The sequence below is a fragment of the Mustela putorius genome, unplaced genomic scaffold, assembly GCF_011764305.1.
Source record: "Mustela putorius furo isolate JIRA1106 unplaced genomic scaffold, ASM1176430v1.1 tig00003858_pilon_pilon_pilon, whole genome shotgun sequence".
In the NCBI taxonomy this organism is placed as follows: Eukaryota; Metazoa; Chordata; class Mammalia; order Carnivora; family Mustelidae; genus Mustela; species Mustela putorius.
The window spans coordinates 48,367,898-48,394,233 of record NW_025422010.1 but is presented as its reverse complement, the minus strand read 5'-3'; the positions used below and the strand labels follow the sequence as shown (position 1 = coordinate 48,394,233).

The following is a 26,336-nucleotide window of genomic DNA, read 5'->3' as shown; positions in this document are numbered from 1 at the left end:
TCCATTTAAGAAACAGCATGTACTTGTGAAAACTCTGCCTGGTGGTATAAAACATAATTTCTGTATTGGAAGCTAATTGTTCTACTAGGGGGTTAAGTGTTTAACACTAAAATTGATAAAAATGCATGTTATTCTTCATTGGGAATTTGAAGGTAATGTAGTTGTGCCCTCAGTAGTAGGTCTGTTTTTTCTTAAATAACAATTGGGAATAAATTATTTTATGTGGTTTTGTTCATCCTTGGATATTTAACTTCTATAGAGATGTAGAATGAATATTCAGCGTGGTTTAAGGTAAATTTTAATCATTAACAGTATCTAACTTGCCAATTCTAGGGAACAGCTGCCACCAACAATATATCAGCAACACCTACATTTCTGTTTTTTCGAAACAAAGTGAGAATTGATCAGTATCAAGGAGCAGATGCTGTTGGATTAGAAGAAAAAATCAAGCAGCACTTAGAAAATGACCCTGGAAGCAATGAGGACACAGATATTCCAAAAGGCTATGTAGGTAGACTTAAAAGTGAAATCATGATACATCTCTTCTCATTATTTGGTTAAAATGATATTGACTGTTATCTTTTGCTAGTTAAGAATACTTTCAAATAAGATCTTTAAAAGTAATTTCATTAGCTGACTATTGGGTATTGCTTCTCTTGTATGCATTATAATCTTAAGCCCTCATGAGAAACAATTTTTCTTAATTCTTTTCGCTACTTGTTTTCTTTTTTAAACCTACTTTCTGAATTGTCTTAATAGCCAGTTTTAAACATTTAATCATTTTTAATGTATATATTTTTATATATACATTTAATTTTCATTTTATTACATATAATGTATGATTTATTTATACATAATTTTAAAATTATACATTTTTTTCCAAAAATGTGAAGAAATGTGCGTTGGAAAAATTTTTCAGGTTTTGACAATTGAGTAAAATGACATGTAAATTTTAATGTGTGATCTTTATATGCTGGACTCCTTTTCCTGCCGCTTCTTTTAGTTTTTCTCTCCTTTTTAATGTATCCCTTCTTTTATGGCACCTCTTTCTTTCTGCTAAAAAAAAAAAAAAAACCTATTTATTTTGTTTTCGGCTCATATGTGACTTTGCTATTGGATATGTTTTTCTGAGTTTTGAGAGTAAGTTATTATTCAACTAAAAACTTGAAGACTTAGGAACTCAAAAGTGTTTGAAAATTGCATAATACAAATAGTTACAATTCAGCGTCTATATCATAAGAGCTATTCAGGAAGGACCAAAATTCAGAAGTAATTCATGGTAACTGACTCATTTATACAAATTGGTTAATCCTGCATACTAAAATATATATTTGTATATATCTTTCCTAATTTTTCTTGTTATAAAGTTCATTGTAGTTACAGATAAAAAATGAACTTTTTAAAAAATAGTGATTACCTCTAGTTAAAGCTGATGTATGAAAGAATGTGTATCAAGTACAGTAAAGCAGATCGATGTCATGGACTAGACGTTCTTTACGTAAAGTTCCTTAAATTCCTGCTGAATAAGGAGACTCCTACTCCAGTCAGATACATATGAGAAAGTCTTTTTGTGTGTGGGGGACTGAGGGTTGTGTCTTCAAAAAGTGTGTTTAACATGTTGTACTGGCATTAATTGAGGGAGACAGTTAATGTCTATTTAAAATAGAACTGTTATGTAATAATTTGGAATTATAATATGCAGTTAGAAAGTATGAGCGTGCTGTATAAGTCAGGTTTGTGACACCTTTTGGAAAATTTTGGAAATTATTTGACTTGTAAACTGTTGTGTTTACATCTTTGTATTTTTTTTCCCCTGTATTTACTAAGGGTTTTTGCATGAAAAGGTCTTAGGAGCTCAACAGTCCTGCTGTTTAGCTAGAGGGATACTTCTTTACACATCAGCTAAGTGTGATTATCAGTGTTATGACCTCAGGTAGGAAATAAGCAGGAAAAAATGAAGTTTTAAGAAATTAAAAAAATTTAGTTTCCATGCAGATGTTATGCATACGGTGTGAAAGGCTATTAAAAACATTTTCATTTTTTCCATCAGGTGTCAGTCAAAACATTAAAAGTTTTGAACTATATGTCTACAAGATTATTAAATATTTAAGATTTTGGTAATGTGTTTCTGAGAATGTCATCATTCTCACAAGACAAATAGAAACTAAATGGGAGTAAGTCAATGAATGAAAGCCTTAAGTAGGTCTAAGTATTAGTATTACAAAAATGTATTGACAATTTTAAAATAAAATTTTGGTTTTAAAGACTTTCAGTTATGTCTTAACACTAAGAAGTTATACAAGATACTGAGTTTATACATACTAGTTTTGGAACACCTAATTTGATTGAAGCCAGAGTAAGAGAGGTACTCCTATCTCAGAGGGGTTTGAAATATTGCAATAAATGTAGATGTGATACTCAAAACATTAAGAATCATAATAGTTCTTATTCAGAAGTAAGACAGTATTTTTGTGAATGTAATGACTTCTAGTTTTTAAAGTGTTGATTGAAGCATGGGAAAGTTTAAAATGTTCTCTTTTCCATATTTGCTAAGAGTACCTAGTTTGGCTCTAAGTGGCAGTGAGAGGGCCATCAAAATCAAGTCTTCCTCTCCCCCAGAAGTTTGAGTACTGGGCACTCTGGAATTGAAGTTGGATTTGCATATGTTCTGAATCTTGAGGTTTATATGTGTATTTTAGTATTCTGACCTCTGAACTGTAGATTTTGGTTTACAGATTTTGTCATCATTCATCAAAATGAAATGAAACCTTAAGTGACCCGAATTTGTGTAGTAAGATCTTTCGTTAACCCAAACTAGAAGCATAGAAAGGTTTTTCTAAATTCCCGTGTGTCTTATGTTAGATTTTCCCCCTCTAAAAAAGAAAGGTGAAATTTATTAAACAAAACAATTGACAGAGCAGTAGTACAGCAAACACACATATATAACCATTCACCTGTGTTCATCAGTTGTAAATATTTCGCTGTTTTTGCTTTCTCGATATGTACTTATCCACTTTTACCTTCTACAGAATCATTTAAAACTATAGACATCGTGATGGTTCATCTCTAAATATTTTATTAGCCTATAGCTTCTAGGAGCAAGAACATTCATTTACATAACCATGATACCATTATCACGCCTAAGAAATTTAACAATGTACAGTATCTCTGATACTTAAAGCCTACATTCACATTTTCTTAATTATCTCCAGAATATATTTTTTTAAGATTTTATTATTTATTTGAAAGAGAGCACAAGCGGATGGAGGGGCAGAGGGAGAGGGAGAAGCAGACTCCTGCCTGAGCAGAGAGCCTGATGTGGTGCTTAATCCCAGAACCCCAGGATCCTGACCTGAGCCAGAGACAGATGCTTACCCAACTGAGCCACCCAGACACCCCTCCAGAATAGTCTTTATAGCTATTTTTGCCCTGTCTAGGATCAAGTCAAGGATCATGCATTACATTTAAGTTGTTTCTCTTTAGTGTTCTGGAGACATGTCTTTTTTTTTTTTCCATTCATGACAGCCTTTTTTTGGAAGTTTAAACTGGTACCAGTCAAATATGGTAGCCAGTACCTAGTAGGTACATGTGGCTATTGTGCATTTGTTACATGACTAGTGCAACTGAGGAACTGAATTTTAAATTTTATTTACTTTTAATCAATTTTAAATCTCCACATGTGGCTAATGGCTATCTTATTGCACAGCGCAGGTTGGACTGTCTGTCTTAGACTGTCCCACAATCTGGATTTGTCTGATGGTTTTTCTGTTATTCTTTCCTCATTATTGGCAAGTTGATTACATAGGTAGTGATATTTATTTCCAATTGCATATTTCTAGAATATGTCCGTGTGTAGTTAGGTCAGATATAATGCCATTAGTCCCCCAGACAGTGTTGTATAACAAAAGCTACCGACCAGTTCCAATTAGGAACAATTGTTGTAAAACTCTTACAATGTTAGTAAACAAAATCCAGTGATCTAGAAGAGAAAGATTATGATCTAATATGCAGAAAAGGCATTTAACAGAATTCAATGCCCATTTATTCCTAAAGGAATCAGTAATATCTTAATGGAGGAGCACCAGAGGCACTCTTACTAAAGTCAGAAACAACATGGGGATGACCACTGTCACATCTCTGGTGTTGTGTTGGACTATTAACACATACACGGGAGACAGGAAAATGTTAAATGACAACCACATGGAAGCAATCAGCCAGCAAACTCTAGAATATTAGAAATCTGTGGGTGCTAAATGTCCATAGATTAAAGGAGATTTGAGCTACATTAACCAACTACAGTGTATGGATTTTGGATTCTTATTCTAATAGTTCAACTGTAAAACATTTACTAGACAACTGAAGAAATTCAAACATGGATATTTGCTAATAATAAAGTATTACTTATTGTTTCAGTTGTGATAATATTTAAGATTATTTATTTATTTATTTAAAAATATTTTATTTATTTCACAGAAAACACAGTTAGGCAGAGAGAGAGGAAGGGAAGCAGGCTCCCTGCTGAGCAAAGAGCCCAATGGGGGGCTCAATCCCAGGACCCTGGGATCATGACCTGAGTCGAAGGCAGAGGCTTTAACCCACTGAGCCACCCAGGTGCCCCAATATTTAGGATTTTTTAAAAGATTTTGTTTGTCAGCTGGAGAGAGAGCGTACGCTTGTGTGCATCACAAGCAAGGGAAAAGCAGGCTCCCCAATGAGCAAGGATCCTGATGTGGGGCTTGGACCTAGGGTCCTGGGATCATACCTGAACTGAAGGCAGATGTTTAACCAACTGAGCCACCCAGGCATCCCAGAGGATTTTTTGAGTCCTTATCTCTTAGCAATGTTCATGAACACAATGGAATGTTCTTGAAAGAAATGAAGCAATGCCTAAGATTTATTTGAAAACAGCAGGGGTAGGGACTGCTTGCAGGGTAAAGAAGAAACAAGAGTGGCCATGAGTTGATTATTGTAGCTGGGAGTTGAGGACGTGAGGTTTACTTTATTATTTATATATGCTTGAAATTTTCCATAATAACAAATGTTTTAATCCTTGTTATTCATCTTATATGTAAACTCTTTATGAATATAGGTTTAAGAGTACATGACCACAAGAAGAGGGAGGCAGGCTTTTCTTGGATCTTATGGATATTTTAATTTGCATATTTAGCTTTGCGAAACACTGGTATTAAAAAAGTACAAGTCAACGTTTTTTTTTGTTTGTTTGTTTGTTTTTTTTTAAAGATTTTATTTATTTATTTGACAGAAGAGATCACAAGCAGGCAGAGAGGCAGGCAGAGAGAGACAGAGGAGGAAGCAGGCTCCCTGCCGAGCAGAGAGCCCGATGCGGGACTTGATCCCAGGACCCTGAGATCATGACCTGAGCCGAAGGCAGCGGCTTAACCCACTGAGCCACCCAGGCGCCCCACAAGTCAACGTTTTATAATCTTTTCATTAAAGACTTAGTTTTTGATACCTTATCAAGTGAGCTAAGCCTAGATTTAGCTTTAATAGTAGTAGATCTTGGTCAGAAATTCAAATGAAAAAATTATTATAAAAATTTTAGTAACTGTTTTATAAGAGAAGTTTTCTTTAAAATTGCCTAGAGAGAATCACATATTTACAATATTTACATTAATAAAGAATATTTACATTATTTGTTAGATTGTTATACCAAACATTTGTTATACCATATAACAAATAACAAATAGCAAATAACATTTGTTATACCAAACGTTGTTATACCAAACATAAATTTGTTAGATTGTTAATTTGTTAGATTGTTATACCAAATTCAAATACTTTGCCTAAAGTCTTGATTTAATTTTTTTCAGATGGATTTAATGCCTTTTATTAACAAAGCTGGCTGTGAATGTCTTAATGAAAGTGATGAGCATGGATTTGACAACTGTTTACGAAAAGATATGACCTTCTTGGAATCTGATTGTGATGAACAGGTAATTGATATTTAAATTAAAGCTTCTTGGGATCATCAATATTTATGCCCGCTCTGGGTTCATCATCATGTTTCCATCCATGGTTTTATGTTTCTCCTTTGCACATGACCACTTCCTTTCCTTTTTATAAGTTTTAGTTTCTTTGATGGTGCAGACCCACCTTCGTTCTCTGTTCTCTGCAAGCTGCCAGGTACATTACACAGAACCTCGGAGTTTTGGATTGGCTCCACTACTGAATTGAGCCTTCACTATGCTTAAGTCCTATGTTCATTTTTGACCTGTCTTCCATGTTTTTTACTCACCCAACTGAGTTTGTACCTGAGAAATAGAGACTAACTAGATGAGCCCTCCCATGTGTGTGGTCCTCATTCCCAGAGGTAAACCTGTATTGTACTTCCCTGAATTGTTGTCACAGGAAAGTATAGTACTGCCTTAGTGAAGCCATCATTATCTTCATCTTGACTCTGACTTTTTTTTTTTTTTTTTAAGATTTTATTTATTTATTTGACAGAGAGAGATCACAAGTAGGCAGAGAGGCAGGCAGACTGAGAGGGAGGAAACGGGCTCGCTGCTGAGCAGAGAGCCCGATGTGGGGCTCGATCCCAGACCCCTGGGATCATGACCTGAGCTGAAGGCAGAGGCTTTAATCCACTGAACCACCCAGGCGCCCCGACTCTGACTTTCTTTAACTTACTTTCTAATCCACTGTCTTTGCTTTGTCCCCATTCCAGTTCATCTTCTACATGTTCACAAAAGTTACTCTTCAAAGCTTAAGTCTGGGGCACTTGGGTGTCCCACTCCATTAAGCGTCTCCCTTCAGCTCAGGTCATGATCCCAGGGTCCTGGGATCCAGCCCAGCATCAGGCTCCCTGCTCAGTGGGGAGTCTGCTTCTCCTTTCCCTCTGCCCCTTCTTATTTGGATACCATTTATTAATAGACTCTGTATCAGGATTTATTTTTATTAGAAATTGTCTTTTAGTTCAATCTAAAAATGTGTATCCTTGCTCTCTCTCTCTCAAATAAATAAAATCTTAAAGAAAACATAATCTGATCATGCTTCTTTTTCTTAAAGGAGGTAAATGATTCTTTGCAGACTTTAGGAAGACGGTATCATATTCTTACTGACTTGATTTGTTTCTAGCTTTCCATTCTTTTCTCCTGTGGTTCAAGTTTCTGTAAACATGTCATGCTTATTATTTTTTGACACACTATTGCAGGTCAAGTATAAAAAGTAATTACATAACCAAAGGAAATAGTCTGGGTATTTTCTGAGGCAAACAGATCACAGTGATCCTGAAATCATAAATCCAAATTCCATTTTTACTCTAATCATAACTACTTTACTGAATAGTTTTAAGAATATTGTTCACAGTTGTGTCCTTATAAATGGTGCCCTGAATGGAATGTGATGATGCATAGCAGCAGAACTGACTGACCATAGCCTCCCGGAAGTTCTGCTGGAAGTTCTGCTGACGGGGAAATCTTCCTTCTAAGGTGGAAGTATAGATATGTACATCAGACATGATTTCCCCTAGAAAGAAGATAGAGCAAATGATTCATGGTTTCTGATAGAGAGAGAGAGAGAGAGGGCAACTGACAGCATTTCATATCCTAGTTCCCTTATGTGGCCTTCTAAATTCAGTTAAGTCCAATAAGTTTAGGATGGAGGTTTGAAGGTTACTATAGAGCTATTAAAAGTCTTATTCACTTGAGTTTTGGACCAAATAGAGTGCATTTGAGGGCTAGTTTCTTCATATAGTCTGCATTGTCTTCAGATTGTCAAATGATGTGGGTAGATGCTTGACAAACCATTCTATAAAATGTTAAGCTATATGCTAAAATATATAGTTTGAATTTTAATTTGGATTTTGTTTGATTTTTTGGGAGACAAATTGCTTGTCAGTTCACAGGTCACAAGACATTAGGTTCATATGCATTTCCCCCTGCCCCCACCTTATTTTAGTAGGCTCTATAGCCAGTAATGGGTTCCACCTCACAGCTTCTAGATAAAGTGTTGCATGCTCTACTGACTAAGCCAGCCAGGTGCCCCCCCATACCAATTTTTAATTTAATTTAATTTATTCCATTAAATTTTGTTGTCATTCCCTTATGTGAATAATAGATGATTGTATTTCTCAAATGTCAGTCTAGTCAAGTTACTTTCAACTTACTGATTTTTTATATTACATTGGTTTTATGAATCGAATATTTTGTCTTTGAATTATTTTAAATTTTTTAAATATTTGAATGTTTTAAATATTTTAAATATATGAATAACAATTTTTTTCCCCCTAAGATTTTATTTATTTATTTGACAGAGAACACAAGTAGGCAGAGAGGCAGGCAGGGGGGCGGTGGGAGCAGGCTCCCTGCTGAGCAGGGAGCCCGATGCAGGGCTCGATCCCATGACTCTGAGATCATGACCTGAGCGGAAGGCAGAGGCTTAACCCACTGACCACCCAGGCGCCCCTTTAGACTTAAGTTTTAAGTCTAAATAGCTGTTGTGTGTATTCAAGGTGTTCAAGAGCCCTTTTAAAATGAAACTTTTGGGGCGCCTAGGTGGCTCAGTGGGTTAAGCCGCTGCCTTCGGCTCAGGTCATGATCTCAGGGTCCTGGGATCGAGTTCCGCATCGGGCTCTCTGCTCAGCAGGGAGCCTGCTTCCCTCTCTCTCTCTGCCTGCCTCTCCGACTACTTGTGATTTCTCTCTGTCAAATAAATAAATAAAATCTTTTAAAAAAAAAAATAAAATGAAACTTTTTATTTTCTTCACAGCTGCTTATTACTGTGGCGTTTAATCAACCTGTCAAGCTTTATTCAATGAAATTTCAAGGGCCAGATAATGGTGAGTAATGGACAGCTTTTCTTTAACTTCCTGCTCTGTGGATCTGTTAAGCTCATGTGTAAAACTTTTTATTAAATTATAGAGGTAGATATTCCTTGTTTTGGAAAGAGTGAAATTGTTTCTGGAACAAAGCAAGGAGATAAATGAATGTGCAAATAATGTGGTATTACTAGAAACCAAAAGGAACAGAAAAAGAAAATTTTATCTTATTTCTAAAAGTAAAATTTCTAAAATTAATCTTGAAATCTGAAAACAAAGAAAGTCTTTCTTCCAATTCTTATTGTAAGACTCCAGGTTTGAAGTAGCATGTTTCAGGATCAGAACTGGGAGGGATTTATTTCACACTCCGTTGTTATAGATGATAAAAAAGGTTCTGAATCTTCCTATGTGTTCACTATTACTAGTTTTACAACTTATTTATAAATATTATGATGCCGTAAACAGGATTTTCCAGACTTGGTATTTCTCTTTCTATTAAATAAGGGATTTTCCGGGTGCCTGGGTGGCTCAGTGGGTTAAAGCCACTGCCTTCGGTTCGGGTCATGATCCTAGGGTCCTGGGATCAAGCCCCACATTGGGCTTTCTGCTCAGCAGGAGCCGGCTTTCCCCCTCCCTCTTTCTTTGCCTGCCTCTCTGCCTACTTGTGATCTCTGTCAAATAGATAAATAAAATCTTTAAAAAATAAATGACTGACTGACTGACTGAATGAATGAATGAATAAATAAATAAATAAGGGATTTTCCTTATTCATCTCCCTCCTTTTTTTCCTGTCTATTGATTTATTTTGGTTGTGTGTTGGCAGGTAGTGAGGAGTAGGATTTTTCTTTGATTGGAAGAAAGTGCAAGCACCCTATTTATTAGGTAGCATTCTCTTCTCATTTTGCTGTTTTAAATTTGTATGTATTAATATTTTTCACTAATAAAATTGTATCTTTATTGTGAAAATACAAGAATTCTGTAAAAGCAGTTGCTCCAGAGGTGAATAAGCAATATGAATATCTTAAAGATTCCTTACTTAGCCCCCAAATACAGGTTTTGGATTGTACCCTGAAGTTTAAAGGGACCAAGGCATTCTCTCTAAATGTGATGTAACAGCTTAGCACATCTTAATTCCTAAGGTGAAATTTGGTAATTTGTATAACTTTTTAAAAATATTTTATTTATTTATTTAAGAGACAGTGAGTGAACCAGAGAGGGAGTGTAAGCTGGGGGTCAGGGGCAGAGGGAGAGGGAGAAGCAGGCTCTCCCCCCTGAGCGGAGAGCCCCATGTGAGGCTTGATCCCAGGACCGTGGGATCATAACTTGAGTTGAAGGCAGATGCTTAACCCACTGAGCCACCCAGGTGCCCCAGCAATTTGTATAATTAATTTTCTTTTAGCTCAATGTTGTCACTGGTAATGCGTTTCTCCTTAATAACAAATGTACCAGTTGTTGGCAGTACAAGACCTAGCTCAGACGGTAACCGGTACCTTGTTGGGCTGCGTGGCTGCCTTCCCTGTACCTCCTCACTTAGTAGGAGTGCGTCTATCACACTGTGGCTTCTACAGTCGAGGGCAGGAAGTCTGTGTGTGTGTATGTGTTTGCATATGTACATATGTGTTTCAATCTAGTAGTCATAGAACTTAGCATACTGCTGGCAGGCATTAAAAAATGTCTATAGAAAAATGGCTATGAAAATACTCAGAATTTCCAAAAGTTCCTAAAGATTTAGGTAGGTATGTGCATGTATTTGGGAGTGTGACTGGTTGTATAGTGTGAATGTAATGGTGAAGGGAGGAAAGTATTGCAAGGCTGATTTATCAGTTAATTTTATTCTACCATTTTATAGGTCAGGGTCCTAAATATGTAAAAATTTTTATCAATCTACCCCGGTCTATGGATTTTGAAGAAGCAGAAAGAAGTGAACCAACTCAAGCTCTGGAACTAACAGAGGATGATATTAAAGAAGATGGCATTGTCCCACTTCGTTATGTTAAGTTTCAGAATGTTAACAGTGTAACTGTAAGTAGTATTTCACCTGTATTTAATGAGTTTGTGGGTAGCAGTTCATGCTAGGATACCTTTAGTATCCTAGGTGATTTTATTTTATTTATTTATTTTTTTAAAAAAAGATTTTATTTATTTATTTAACAGAGAGAGAAATCACAAGTAGGCAGAGAGGCAGGCAGAGAGGAGGAAGCAGGCTCCCCGCTGAGCAGAGAGCCAGATGTTGGGCTCCATCCCAGGACCCTGGGATCATGATCCCAGCCGAAGGCAGTGGCTTTAACCCACTGAGCCACCCAGGTGTCCCATATCCTAGGTGATTTTAAATGATCCTTTAAAGTTGGTTTTTGGGCTCTCTGCTCAGCAGGGAGCCTGCTTCCCCCCTCTCTCTCTGCCTGCCTCTCTGCCTACTTATGATCTCTGTTTGTCAAATAAATAAATAAATTTTTTTTTAAAAAGTAGGTTTTTGTCCACCTGACTTTGAGTAAAAATGTATAATGAATTAATTAAATTTTCTTCTTTAATTTATGTGCACTAAAGAGAAAGGACAAATTGATTTTTTAAAAAATTGTGAATTTGTCAGTTTACATACTTTATACATATTTGGCAGCTTCTGTTAAAAGTTTATTCTAGAATATTTATAGTTAAACTAAAGATATTTGTACACTATCCTCATCCCGGATGATGAGTAATGTTACAATTATAAAATCCAATTTGCTCTTCTAAAGTGTATGGTTTTTAATAGTGTTGTGGTCATGATCTCAGTAAAAATGACTTTTTAAAAAGATACTTTTACATTATCTTAATTTACGTAAAGAAGTTAGCTGCTTCTTAGCAGTTTAAATTGCTTTTGTGAGTTTTAATAGTGAAACCAAGCATATGTACTCCAAACACCCCCTCCTCCCGTTCACCCCTCCCAACCCAGTCTTTCAGAGGAGGGAGTAGGAGAGTTAGAATAGCATAGAGGAATACCTAGGGAAAAAAGTGGGAACAAGCACAGAATCACTGAGAACAAACAAGTCATGCTAAACTAATGTGATTTCCTTGTTACTTATATATTTATTTATTAAAGATTTTATTTTGCTTGAGAGAGAGAGAGCAATCGGATGGAGCAGAGCACAGCAGGGGGCGTGGCGGAGGGGGAGGGATAAGAAGGCTCCCCACTGAGCAGAGAGTTGCATTGAGGGCTGGATCCCAGGACCTTAGGATCATGACCTGAGCTAAACACAGCTGCTCAACCGACTGAGCCACTCAGACGCCCTGTGATTTCCTTGTTTTAATGAAATGATTTTGGTTTTTGTTAAGTAAAGAATGCTAGTGTATTCATTTTCAGAGGTTTTCACTGGATTTTTCACAGGATATACTTAGTAATAAGATGAAGGATTATAATTGAGACTTCAGTATTTGAAATACTCTACCCAAATGAAATGGACGAAAATGGTTATATTAAACTAGAATACTAGTTATCAGATATTTTCCTGACTTACATTTGTAGCATATTCTCAATTAATGCCAGTTGCTTTACTTAGTGATGGAAGCAAGGTATTTATTGGGAAAGCCCTTTCAATCCAAACATCTTGATATAATCTCCTCTGTCATTGAGAATCATTGTCCATAGTTATCTTGTGATAGGCTCTAGTCTGTATGTGCTGTGTGTTATCTCAGTCAAACTTTAGTCAGTGACTTAAGTCATAGAAAGCATGCCATGACAGTTTTGATTAGAAAGTGTAATCAAAGTAAGTAGGTGAATTTTAAAAGCCATAAATATAAGCTGATGTGCTAATTTTCAAAGAGCATTATAGATAAATGGAGAGTTGCTTTAATAGTCTACCTGTTGTAGACTTGGAATTTTTTTTTTTTTAGAAATTTTGTTGAAAGTTCTTTTTTTTTTTTTTTAAGGTTTTTATTTACTTGTAAGAGAGAGAGAGCGAGTGAGAGCGAGCACAGGCAGACAGAGTGGAAGGCAGAGTCAGAGGGAGAAGCAGGCTCCCTGCAGAGCAAGGAGCCTGATGTGGGACTTGATCCCAGGACGCTGGGATCATGACCTGAGCCGAAGGCAGCTGCTCAACCAACTGAGCCACCCAGGCATCCCTGTTCTTTTTTTTTTTAAAGATGTTATTTATTTGTCAGAGAGAGGGATGGGGAGAGAAAGCACAAGCAGGGGAAGCAACAGGCAGAGGGAAAAGCAGGCTCCCCGCTGAGCAAGGAGCCCAGTGTGGGGCTCCATCCCAGGACCTTGGGATTATGACCTGAGCTGAAAGCAGACGCTTAACCCTCTGAGCCACCCAGGTGTCTCCAGACTTGGAAGTTTTAATTGATAAGCTCAGTTTGAGATGAATCTGTGCTTGCCTGTAAAAACAACAAAAACTGATTAATGCCATCAGAGAATGAAGCTATGTTGTCAAAATCAAAAGAGGCAGTGTTCTTAAGTGTAGACAGTATCTAGAGTATTGTGTTTTATTTTTATTTATTTATTTTTTTTAAAGCATATAGTAATCTAGTATATTGAAAAAGAATCTGTGAGTAAAGCTGCTGTCTACTTACATGCTGAGGGGAGTTTTTACATAGAAAGTATAGAGAGTCAAGCTTAAAAAGAATGCAGGCTGTATTATAGTATAGTTTTAGGAGCTGATTTCTAATACTATTTTTTTCTTTTAATATTTTAGGAATTTGAATGAATTAGTATCAGAAAGAAGTAACTGTAGAGACTTTCTTCAGCCAAAAACCAATTTTAATAAAATTTCAGCAGTGGTTTGCCCATTATAATAATTTCATACTCTTTGTACATTCTATGTAAAGAATTTAATTGTGACTCCTCCACACCCTCACACAGAATTATCTGGAACTTGGTATTTGGGTGTCTTGCCATGATACCCTGGAGAGGATGAGGCTAGCAGGGCACAGTGCAATTAATAGCCTATAGGAGCACTAGTCTAAGTGTAGTTTGTTAACCCTTACAAAGGATGAAAGGTATTTTCATTAATAATCTAACAATATCAGTTAAACATGTTTGTGAAAAAAGGATACAATTATTAATGTAATTTTTTTTTCTTTTTGGTGGGGGGGTGTAGATATTTGTTCAGTCCAATCAAGGTGAAGAAGAAACAACAAGAATTTCATATTTTACTTTTATTGGTACTCCAGTCCAGGCAACAAATATGAATGACTTCAAACGAGTAAGTTTGTTTTAAATGGTATTTAGGGGAAGTAAAAATACAATTTTAAAGAAGTAATTTCATAAAGATCAAAATCGTAACCATGTCATGAAATTTTAGGTTAACCTAAAATTAACAGTGGGTTCTCCTAATCACATTTTTAGATATCCAACTAAAAGATAATTTCTAATAAAAATAAATCCTGATACAGAGTCTATTAATAAATGGTATCCAAATAAGATACCAGATAATGGTAGCCAAATAATGGTGTCTGTAAATAAATGATATCCATTAATAATGGGATCCAAATGGTATCCAAATAAGTGAGCATAGTATAAAATGTATAGAAGTGTTGAATCACTGTGTTGTACACCTAAAACTAATAGAACATTGTATGTCAACCATACCTCAGTTAAAAAAAAAAACCTTATCTGTAATGAAAGTGTAGTATACCTATAATAAAAAGAAAGTATTTTAAACTAACTAAATAATTGGTTGGTTATAGAAAGTAGTTAGGAATGTCAAAATAGGAGTAAGTTAAAATCATTATTATTAGTGAATGTTTAAGAATTTTGCTGATACCAAGATTTTGATTATTATTGTTTCCGATGAAAACATTTAAAATCACTTGAATAGTTTTAATCAAAAAGAATGGGTTCAGTTTTACTACACTGAGATGCCTTTAAACCATGTCTGTGTCCTGAAAGACCACTTGGCACAAGTAAAGAAATTATCAGTGAACAAGCAGATTGCATTTGTATGTATATGTACATTTTTAAAAAGATTTTATTTATTTGACAGAGAGAGCACAAGTAGGCAGAGAGGCAAACAGAAGAGAGGGGGACGCAGGAACCCCGCTAAGCAGAGAGCCTGATGCGGGGCTCGATCCCAGGACCCTGAGACCTGAGTCGAAGGCAGAGGCTTAACCCATTGAGCCACCCAGGCGCCCCCGTATATGTACAGTTTTGTTTTGTTTTGTGGACACAGTCCTAAGGATTGTGGGAGATTAAGATATATGAGACCCTTAGGACTGAGAACATTTTGTCCATTCATGGAACAACTGCTACTTGGTCACAGTTCCTTAGGGAGATATAGCGTATTACAACCACAGATCACGGAAATGCGTCCAGGAGCTTTCTGAGTACAGAACCTAGTTACGGGGCACAGATTGAATGTGTAGCAGCAGGGGAAAGGTAGCTGTGCCCATGTTTCTGTGGCTGCCTTTGACAGTCTAGAACCGGAGGTGATGATAAAGATGTGATTATATGGGAGAAAGTTTCCCTAGGGCTGCTGGTGCCTGGAGGAAGAGGCACCCAGCTGAACAGTTTAGACCCCTGTTTGGTGGGGAGGTGAAGCCATGGAGCATCCTGAAAATTCTTACTCTTTTTGGTGGTTTCTACAGATCATATTTTAATTCGATTACAGAAAAATTTATAAAATTGCATAACAGTGGATAAGCTTATAAAATTGTATACTGGTTTTTACAAAATTGATAACCTTGACCATAGATACTATAACTGGTCAGTTTTCAACAACTATTTCTTCCTGTCTCATAATTAACTTTTGGGAACTGTAGGACAATAATGTACTTAGATCTGTCATGTCAAATGTTTGCCATATGTAAGACAGATCAGAAGGTCAGAAGAAGCAGAGATTAAACATCTCCATTTTTATGATATGAGATATGCTGTACTGGGAAAATTGTGAGCACCAAAGACATTTTGGCTGCCTGCTTTGTTAGATTGCTTGTTGGAATTAAATGTCATTGGATTTGGCTTTAACTGCCTTGCATAGTTTGTTTTTAGATTAATTCCTTCATAAGATCTACTATAAGCTGTATACCATTAATTCAGCTCAAGTTCCCTGCTTCTCACCTCTGCTCCTGCTGTTTGATTTCCATTTTTCTCTTTAAGTAACCACTGCTTCATTTTGACCGTCTTCTTACCAGCCTGCCGTTCAGTCAGTTTTTCTAATATATGTCAATCATCATCCATCCAAGAATCTCTCTCCAGCTCTTTGGTTTGAACGTCCTCCCTCTCTTACACGTTCTCTTCTAGCTCCTCTCTTGCTCTTTTGACTGACCAGACTACTTTTTCTGGACTGTCTTTAGGATGGCAAAGATATTAGACTTTGCTTGCTTGGGAGTATTTGTGTTTGTTTTGTAATTTGGCTGTGTATTCATTTAACTAAATACTTTTTTTTATCTTAACATTATTGTAGAGCAGTAGTTCTCAAACTACTCTCAAAAGGCTCTCAGGACCCTTTTATACTATTAAATATTATTGAGGACCAAAGAGAGCTTTTGTTAATATAGGCCATATTTGTCTAATATTTACCTTTTAAGAAATGAAACTGAAAAATATAAAAATTACTTATAAATCATAAACTCCTTAATATATTAACACAAATAATATTTTAAAATTAAAATACATACTTTCCAATAAAAACCAATTTAACAAGAAGAGCATTGTTTTATGCCCTACAAATTATTCTACTGTCTAGCTTAATAGAACCCTCTTATTCTCATGCCTGCTTCAGTCTGGTTTGATATCATAGGTCATGTAGCCTCTGTAAAACTCCATTGTACACCTGAGAGACAATGAGATTAAGAAGGCAAATAACGATTTAGCATTATTATGAAAATAGTTTTGAATGCTCCCTGAATGGGTGTCAGGGACCCCCCAGCTAGACCACACTGAGAACTACTTTGAGAATGATTTCATGATTTCATACTATCATGGACTCCTTTCTTGGTGTTAGTCCCTTGCTTTTAGTGTCTGATAAATTTTAATTGGTTGAATGATCTCATGTATGTTAATACTACATTGCATTTCCTTTTACTAGTTTCTGAATGAGACTTGTGTCATTCATTGAATTGTTCCTCAAAAGCAAGCTAATATTTCAGTCCTCTTTGCATTTTGCTAAGTTAACAACATTGGTGTAGGAAACTGCAATAAAAAAATATTTATTGTTTAACTGAAATTGGCCACTTTAGATTTTGTATAGATAGTTGCTTACTAAAAATTATAATAAATACATGGTATGGTACTTGTTGTCCCTGTAGTACTGTGCTAGGTGTGATCATAATCTCTGTGTATAGCAAGTTTATCTTATAGGGTAACATAAAAACTTTGGAAAGTTGATCAAAATGAATCAAACCTTAGTTCAGGTCTCTTCCTTTACAGGGCATCCTCATACTTTCCTAGGTCAGTGCTATCTCCTTCCCAGGAATGGTTGGGAGAGGACAAGAATGTTCTGTGGAGGGAGGAGGAGGGTCTTGAACTAAATAGACTTGGAGAGTAGAAGTGGATGGCAGTGGAGGAAAAGATAGTGGGGGGGCACTCCAGGTAGAAAATAGGAGCTTGGGCCTGAAAATGGGAAGGTGTAGGACTTTATTTAATTAGTCTGAATTTCAAAGGAATTACACAGTCATTAGAATTTAAAATTTCAAAAATAGATTTAGCATGTATTTTATCAGCACAAAAAGGAACATTTTGATACCTCTTTCTGTAATGAAAGCTATAAAAAATGGTTTAGAGAATGATAGAATTGTATTGCATTTTCAGTTCACATTTTATATTGAGTTGTTTCTAGATAATTTTAGTTTTCAGAGTGTCATTGATCTCCTTATGTCACTAAGGTGACAGAAGCTAAGGTAATGCTAATGAATCTTGGATGTGGATAGAAATCTTAGACCTTTTTGCATGCTATTACAACTTTAAAGGTTGTACTTTTAAGATGTGGTAGACTAGAACATACTTCCCACTTGTCTGTTTTTGGTTATTATAGGCATTGCGCACAGATTATAATACACACTTCAGCTATTTGTTGTTGTAAATGGATTCTTTGTGTTGCAGCATGAAAAGCTTGCCATCTTAATTGGAAGTAGATATTTTCTTTGCTAAAATATGCTCTATACATGGATTACTTTATTCTAATACAAAAATAATAACATGTAAGGTCACAGAAATGAGCAAAATCGAAGGGGCTTCTGCTTCTTAGGGAATGAGGTGCATGTGAAAAGCAGAGCAGATTTTCTATCACTGTAATAAAAAGAGACTTTTCTAAACTGGCCATTCATCGTATCAGCTATTTTTGTAACATTTCTGTCTGTTTATTTTTCAGCTTTTTTAATGCAACTCAAATGAACTAAAAACAGAAGATTTTTTAAAATGAAGTAATCTAAAGATTGACCTTATCTCACTCTCCTCCCCTCCTTGCTTCTCTGCTCATCTAGCACCTGTCTGCTCTCACCCTTCCCATGTTCTCGCCATTGTTGGTGCAAGATTTCTTCAGCTTCTGTCATCTGGATCAGCCTTGTAACCTAGATTTCCTCAGCCATCTCTTTCTTCAGATCTTATTCTAGCCATGTGTCTCATTTGGCCTTACGTTCTGATTGCTTTTTATTTGGGGCTTGCAACTAAGTGCTTTAATTTTATTATCATACCATGTTGCTCCCCTTTTATTTTATTTTAATTTTTTTACTTTCTCATATTTCATTTTTGTACTACCATTTTGAGGAATCATATTGCAATAAAATGTTGTTGTAAATGCTTTCAGACTTAACTAGTTGTTGGATGTTTTAATCCAATCTAAAGTTTAAATTTTATTTTTTGGGAACTATAGAATCATTTTAGATATGAACAGTTTCATTAACTTCTTTTATACTAGAAGTAGTGTAATATATTGAATAAGCTTTAGTTAGAAGACATGGATTTTCTTTTCTCAATGGAACTGCAGCACCAAAGTCTTTTCTGATTAATTATGGGCACATCCACTGCTTTGTCTACCCAAGTGAACTCAAGGCGTTGAAAGAAGGACTGAATGTGTTAGGCTGGTTTAAATTCTTAACATAGAAGATCAATGGACTCTTCACTGGATAAATATTTTTGACACCTAATTTTGATGTACCTAGATGATTGTTTGAGGTGTAATATACACTTAAAAATGAATAAAATACTTCTTTATGTTTGGGATGAGAAAAATCCATATTGGAATGCTGAATTTCTTCTTTTTTACAGAGAATACACATTGGCAAGTTGAGAGTTATCAACCTGTGAAACAGTATGCAGATTTGTGTCTTCTGTATCACATCTGCTAAAATTTTAATTTTTAATATCAGTTGTTTTTGTTTTCTTTTGCTTAATCTAATAGCTCTGTGTTTTGTGTGTTCCCAAGTGATAATAATGATCAATAATGCTTTCAGTGTTTATCTGCTTAAATTCATTTGTGATACAAATATTGCCACCTTCCTTCCTTTCTTAAGAAGGCCCCCCCTTGGCTCTTAAACCATGATTTTTTTTACTCTTATCCACATATTTTATGAGACTATCTCTTTCGTATCTTTCTGGCTTTTTGGGCTTTCTAACATACGGTTTTTGTAGATTGGAGAGGAGCTCTTTTAAAGTAATGGAACTGGTTTTCCTCAAGGTCAGGAAAATGGCATGTCTGACATCATATGATTGGGAATTAAGTGGAAGGGTTTTTATAATCTTCTCTCATGAATGGCATTGACCCAGCCATGTTCTGTTTTTGACAAGACATGTACTGAAGACCTTCATGAGTGTTGCTTGATTCACACTACCATTTGGAGCAGAATCAGTTAAAGTATGAAAATTACATTTATAAATAAACATAGAAATCTTTTTTTAAGATTTTTTTTTTTTTAAATTTGACAGACAGAAATAGTACGCACATGCATACACAAGCACGGGGAGAGCAGGGAGAGGGAGAAGCAGGCTCCCCACTAAGCAGGGATCCTGATTCGAGGCTTGATCCCAGGACCCTGGGGTCATGACTTGAGCCGAAGGCAGATGCTTAACTGACAGCCATCCAAGCACCCCATAGAAATCTTTGTATACAAATACATCTTCAGTAGCTTGCAAGTAGATTTCTTTAGAGGCATTTCTGCTGTGAGACTATATTATCTAATGATAAACTTCAGGTTTTAAGTAAATTATTTGCTTAAATAATTCTAGAATCTTCCCACAGAGAATTTTGTTTTCTAGCACTGTTGGTTGAAACCAGGTTTATTCTTATATTTTTATGCTGTCACATTTATACCAACTAGGACATTTTTAAAGCCCTCATGGAGAATTTTTCTAATCATTGACAGAAACAAGATTTATTCTTTATGTTTTTTATAGTACATTTGTGGCAGCCAGGGTTTTTTAAAAATAGTAGCTAGGCAAAATTAGTCATTTTTAATCTCTTTTCATTGCATATCTACATATTGAGAGAAAAGTCTAGAAACCTGTCATCTAGGGCATTTCGACATGAGTTTAGCATACTCTTGATTCTAGAGTATTTTGTGATCGACATTTGATTTCTAATTGCCTAAAAATAGTTTTCCAAATATATTTCACTCATATAGCATCATCCTTTTATTAACTTCTCTAAACTGTCAACCTTGTTTTGAAAAATTGCATTGCTTTTCCTTTAAACAGTTTGGGAAACCAAAAATAGCCTGCATGTGTTTTATTTTTAATTCCTTGAGGCTGGGAGGAAAGGGAAGGTCACAGTTTGCTTCAACAGTGAAAATACACTGCATGCCAAAAAAAAACCAGGGATGAAAATTAATACCAGGTTTTAAAGGTGATTACCAATTGGTAATATTATTTTGAAAATAACGCATATTTCTAAATCAGATGTACATGTAAAGTTATTTTTGTTTTCTAGGTAGTTGGCAAAAAAGGAGAAAGTCACTAAGGTACAAAAGACACTGGAAGACCATGTTGCAATCAGATCTACAGCTCCTGGATAATTGCTTGATTCTCATCAGAGACTGTCAATATTCCATTCATTGCCATTACCAATAAATCATTGCTTTTGTTCGGATGGTATCACTAGTGTTTTTATTGTAATCTTGATACATTCAATTGTAAATAAAAGTCACTACTTTTGCCAAGCTTAATTTTTGTCATTCTAAGTAAGTATTTTCTCTTTTCATTTATCTGAAAATTGGCCCACTTCTGACTTTCGAAGAGACTTAGTCTAGTCTGGTAGCATGTTGATTGAAAGCCAGTTTTTCTCTTTAGGGGAGCAAGACTGTCTTAAGGAATTAAGGAGTGAGTGTGCTGTGCTCATACACATACACAGAGCAAGTGATTTCGATAAACGGATTTGGAATAGCTAAGTATGTTAAAATGAGTACTAATTCATGTTTATTAAACATTTGGGTATGCGGGCTATAGAAAGTACTCAAATTATAACCTACCAGAAATAAACAAGTTTAATGAGATTTAACTGTTCTCACTTAAAACTGTTAATGGGACCACAGATTTTAATCCCTTCTGGATGACCTTTAAAAATTTGAGTTAGCCATTATCCTTACTGTTGAAATCTGACCATGGGGGAAAAGACAGTACTGGGAATTCATGCAGCAACAGGACTTAATATTTTTAATCAAGTATTTATCACCTTAGCTGCCAAAAGATGCAGTGTTAATATACAGAGAACATGATTTAAAGTTAAAAACAAATTTGCCAAATTGTGTGTTTGAAAGGTGTTTCACAAAAGGCTAGCAAAACAAAACGTGTTCCTTACTACGCTTTTTAATCTTAAAACTAATCTAGAAAGTATTGGTAAATTGAATTTTTTAATTTCTCTTTAAAATTAAAACTTAATTTAAATATCTCTGAATATTAAAAATTCAGTGTTTGAAAAGAGTACATAGACTATTTTGATTCAGTTAATACCTGTGAGGGCATTTTTGTATAGGAATGTGGTTGAGACAGCATTTTTACCTTTGGGAGACCAATGTATTTATATGCATTTATGGAAAAAATTATGCAGAAGTTTTTGTGTTAAAATAGTCACTTTCTAAAATGCCCTGTGTCATTACATGGTGTTTAGTTCTTCTCTATGTAAGCCTATTAACTGGTCTGTGATGATGTCTATATACTTATGTATTTCATAGTTACTTGCCTTGGGTCAAATGGAGGGGGAAGGGCAAGAAATAAAGTTCATAACATTCCTTCATATAGACCATCTCAGATTAATTACGTCTGAAATTAGGCATACAATTAATACCAAAAGTTTTGTTCTACACTTTTGTACACTTAACCTTTTTGGGTAATTGTTCAAGTGCCTCCTCTTAAGTATTGCTAACCTCATCCTATTTCTACTTGACAGGTTGAAAACCCAGTGAAAGTAATTTCATACGTGTAAAGGATTGGGTATCAGATTTATATTGTTTATGTGACTTTTCTATAACTCAGCTGGTTGCATTATCCAAACATTCCATGATTATTCAAATTGTTAAGTAGTGAAAAATGAATATTTTTAGGTAACTATAACGTTTCGCTATGGGAAATTTTACAAATAAACATACGTAGTTGATATTACTTAAATCACCAAGCTGAAATGCTGTTTTCTCCTAAAACAGTATATGTATGTGTGTACACACACACACACACACACACACACACATATGCGCTGAATTTTCCAGATTAAAAAAAAAAAAGCATCTGGAAATGTAACATATTTTAACCAAAACCATCCCTGAGATAGTGTTTTCTAGAAAACTAATAATAGTTTATTATTTGTTTTGTCAGACATAGAAAAAAAACACCCCACAAAACTTTTCCCTTGATTTACATTTTTTGTTATATTTCGCATCAGGATGCATTATCTGATTTGAAACAGTAAAGAAATAACCCATAGTAGAAACAAAAGTATTTGAGTACAGAGTCTTGCAGCATAAGGCTGAGGTCAAGAGTAACATGTGCTCTTTCATGCTCCTGGCAGATCTTTATGATCTGTTTTGGCCAAATTATCCCCCAATCTCGTATTGGAGGGAGCTATATCATCCATTGGAGTTGCCACAGGAATTGAAACCAGTCTGCCACTTGAAGATGGATACTCTGTTTTCTGCAGCGTTCCCAAAGCAGGGTGGGTATTGCACATTGGGCCAGAGTATTTTATTCATGGCTGCTATTAATTCATCTGAAAATACTGGAAAAAAAAAAAATAGTCACCGGGTATGGAGGGTGGAGGGCTTTTTACCTAAAATAGGTAAAAAGGCCATCCCATGTTCCCCTTAATGTCTAAAGTAAATCTTCAATTCTGAAATAAAAAGAAAGCATTGGAATTGAGTGAGTTAGGCAACTGAACCCTCTCCTTTTAAACATTAGAGAATGAAAGAACTTCAGGGCTTCCATGTTGCTTGTATTAATACTCATACTTCAAAGTGGCAGACTGGTTTTGTGTGTAGGATATATATGGAATTGGTCTTTTCTAACCTTAGATAGTTTTTTAAAATTTTATTTATTTTTATTTAACAGAGAGATCACAAGTAGGCAGAGAGGCAGAGAGAGAGGGGGAAGCAGGCTCACCAAGCAGAGAGCCCAATGTGGGACCCGATCCCAGGACCCTGAGATTACGACCTGAGCTGAAGGCAGACGCTTAACCCACAGAGACACCCAGGTGCCCGATAATTTTTTTTTTTTTTTTTTTTTTAAGGAAAAGTAACTTAGAAAAGAAATCCATTCACTGATCACTGAAGGGAAACCTTGAAGGAACCATGCATTCACTTGGCTTAACACAATTATTAAAGGTTTATTCTGCAGTTTTTGAAGTTTTCCAAACGTGTGTGCTCTATAACATACAGCATGTTTGTTAGGCAAATAAGTTTTGAAATCTTTCACCACCCAGTGAAGCCTATATTGCTTAAGAATAGTGATGTCATTTTAAACATTTTCACTTTATCTTTAGATCAGTACTTTGTTTTTTTACATGCCCAGCACCATAAGTGGCAGAATGGATGTTTTACAGGTTAATAAGATTATGTTTAGACCTTGTGGCCCATGCAGAATTACTAATTGGGAGAATGTGTAAATAAATTTGTCCATGAAATAACTTTAGAATTTGATATACTACTAAAATTGTAGACAGCCTGGAATAATAATCTTACCATATGTAACCTTAAACCTGCTAGAGTCTGTCTCCTTCCTCTACACTTGCTATGCTTCTCTATGGGAAGAGGAAGTTTATTTAGGAATTAATTCTGGTAAGTCGAACAGGCCAGAATTAGTTGTAAAAACATTTGTTGATTTATACTTGGACATGCATTTGAGAAATTGACACATTATGCTACTTTGGAGCATGAGCTTTGAAGTTTGAATCTCTGCTCTTCCTGCTTGTAAGCTGTGTCATTTTGAGCAAGTAACATATTAGGAGTTTGAGTCCTCTTGGGTAAAAATACGAACATCACCTCTTAGGCTAATGATGAAGATTAAATGTGTTACTTTGTATCTGCAGCAAGGATTTCTTCTGTACCCTGCTATCTCATCTCCCTGCCACTGCTTTTTAAAGGCTTTCATTTCTTGCAAGGCATAATGCAGTTGTCTCCCAGAGGTCTCCTTGCCTCTGACCTGGCCTCTGTAATGTGCCCTCCTTAGGGCTGCCAGTTATCTCGCCTTTTTGAGGTCCTCATAATGTGATTCCCTCCAGCCTTATACCTTACCCCTTCATTTCCAGCACTGGCAGTTCCCAGAATGTACCTTGATATCGAATGCCTTCCTCTGACCTAACGGGTTCACCTGACCAATTCCTACTTCTCTACGAGTCCCAGTCCAAGCAAAACTGATAGTGCTAGCACATGATTGTATGCCTCCTCTGCTCCCATAGCGCCCTGTGGTTATTTCATCCTGGTACTTGGCGAACAACATTGTAATTATTTGTAGTCTTATTTGCTGTACTAGCTTATGAGCAGCAATGCAAGGATTTTCCCCTAGTACCAAACTGATACTTTGATCTCTATCATCAATAAACACAATATTAAACAAATTCTCAGATTCCAAGAAGACAGATGCTTGAGGTCTGAGAGACTATAGAATTTGCAGTTTAGTAAGGAAGAGAATTTAACAGTAGTAAAGGAAAAGTACATGTTGTGTGCATAGAATGACTTTAAACATTTTTTATTTTTTATTAACATAATGTATTAGAATGACATTTAAATAAAAGATTTCTTAGGGAGGTGAAGGAGAAGATGAAGACGGAAGAGCAAGTAGAGACCATGACTGGGAGCTCTTACCGCCGTGTGAAAGAGATGAGACTATTCTCAGTTTATGGGATGAGGAAGGTAGTAGAGAGGAGCCCACGCTGACTCATGGGCGTGTCATTTTTGCAACTGGCAGTAGAAATCTCGGTTCCAAGGAAAGGCAGCAAGTCGGGAGGGGATGATGAATATGGTTTTCCCTTGAGCCGTGTATCTGAAATGCTTTTTTGGCTGTCTGGTGGAGATGTGTCATAAGTACACAGGCGGGAATGTGGTTTTAGAACCTAGGGCTAGAAATAGGGAACTAGGGGTCACTTAGGTGATGAAAATGAAAAAAGGTATATGAATGGGAGTATCTAGAGAATATAAAGGGGAAGAAGGAAACTAAGGAGCAATGCTAGGGAATATGAATTAATACTAAGGAATTAGCAGAAGAGGAGAGCGAAAAGCAGAATATTCATCAGGAATGTAGAAGAGGGAACAGGAGGACTTGGTATAGTGAATGTTAAATGAATTAAAGAGAGAATAGTCATTATTACCATGTGTAGAAATATTGAAATTAGTAGACCTATCCAATTGTCCATCAAGTTGTGGAAAAATTTTGTAGTACTTAATTATTAGAATCATTGATTATATTAGTAATCCAATGGTTGAAGGGGGCATCAGCAGACAGAATGATTCTGAAACCTTCCTGGCAAAGAAATTTAGAAGCTTTCATAGTCTACCGTTGAACCCAATTTTACATGACAATTAGCAAGGCGTGGAGATCGATGGCAACATTCCATAAAAGAATATGCAACACTGTTTTGAAGTTGTCATTAAAGGCTTTAGTACTTCCTTATAATCAGGTGCCTTTTTTCCTGTGTTTTGTTTGTAATTATAAATTTTGTCCCATCTGTCATTCTAGAACATTCTTTGATGACTGCTTTTATTATCTTAAAAGTTACTTATTTCACAAAGATAATTCCCATCAGAATCCTGAATGGGTCATTTAGTTTCCTTAGTAATTAAGCTTTGTAATTTTATAGGGTAGTATTGAATGCACAAGTTGTTGATATCACTGTTCGGAGTTTTTGAGTGATACACAATTTCTTCGTTAGATCCTTATCGTCTTCCTGAGACCAAAGGTAGTAAAAATAGTGTTGCGGTTTCATTTCCCTGGCCATATAATTCTCTCAAAGGAATCAGCGCACTGACAGCATTAGGAATGCTTCTGCATGGGTTCAGCTTTCACTGCAGAGGACATTTTCATTTTAAAGATGGGTATCAACTTCAGAAAGACAATGGCAGGGAACCTGGGGATAAGTGGATAGGCCAATCCAACCACTGGGACAGGCTTGCATAGAAGTAAATAGGTGTGACTTCATCTGATTTTTTGACAGAATCTTGCAACTGCAAGGGG

At 35.8% G+C, this 26,336-nt stretch overlaps 1 protein-coding gene across 3 annotated transcripts in view; it reads left to right on the top strand.

Annotated features, from left to right (window-relative positions):
• Nucleotides 1-20,848, top strand: part of TXNL1 (thioredoxin like 1) — a 34,223-nt gene extending 13,375 nt beyond the window's left edge. The window contains exons 3-9 of one of the 3 annotated variants that reach the window (XM_045065664.1): nucleotides 334-507; nucleotides 5,832-5,954; nucleotides 8,728-8,797; nucleotides 10,626-10,798; nucleotides 13,852-13,956; nucleotides 18,957-18,999; nucleotides 20,614-20,848. In XM_045065664.1, the coding sequence (XP_044921599.1) occupies nucleotides 334-507; nucleotides 5,832-5,954; nucleotides 8,728-8,797; nucleotides 10,626-10,798; nucleotides 13,852-13,956; nucleotides 18,957-18,995 (684 nt within the window). In that variant the 3' untranslated portion in view covers nucleotides 18,996-18,999; nucleotides 20,614-20,848. Of the gene's footprint in view, nucleotides 1-333; nucleotides 508-5,831; nucleotides 5,955-8,727; nucleotides 8,798-10,625; nucleotides 10,799-13,851; nucleotides 13,957-18,060; nucleotides 18,919-18,956; nucleotides 19,000-20,613 lie in introns of those variants that run through there. The other 2 variants (XM_045065665.1, XM_045065666.1) reach the window with 2 other exon arrangements.
• Nucleotides 20,849-26,336: the final 5,488 nt, after the last annotated feature.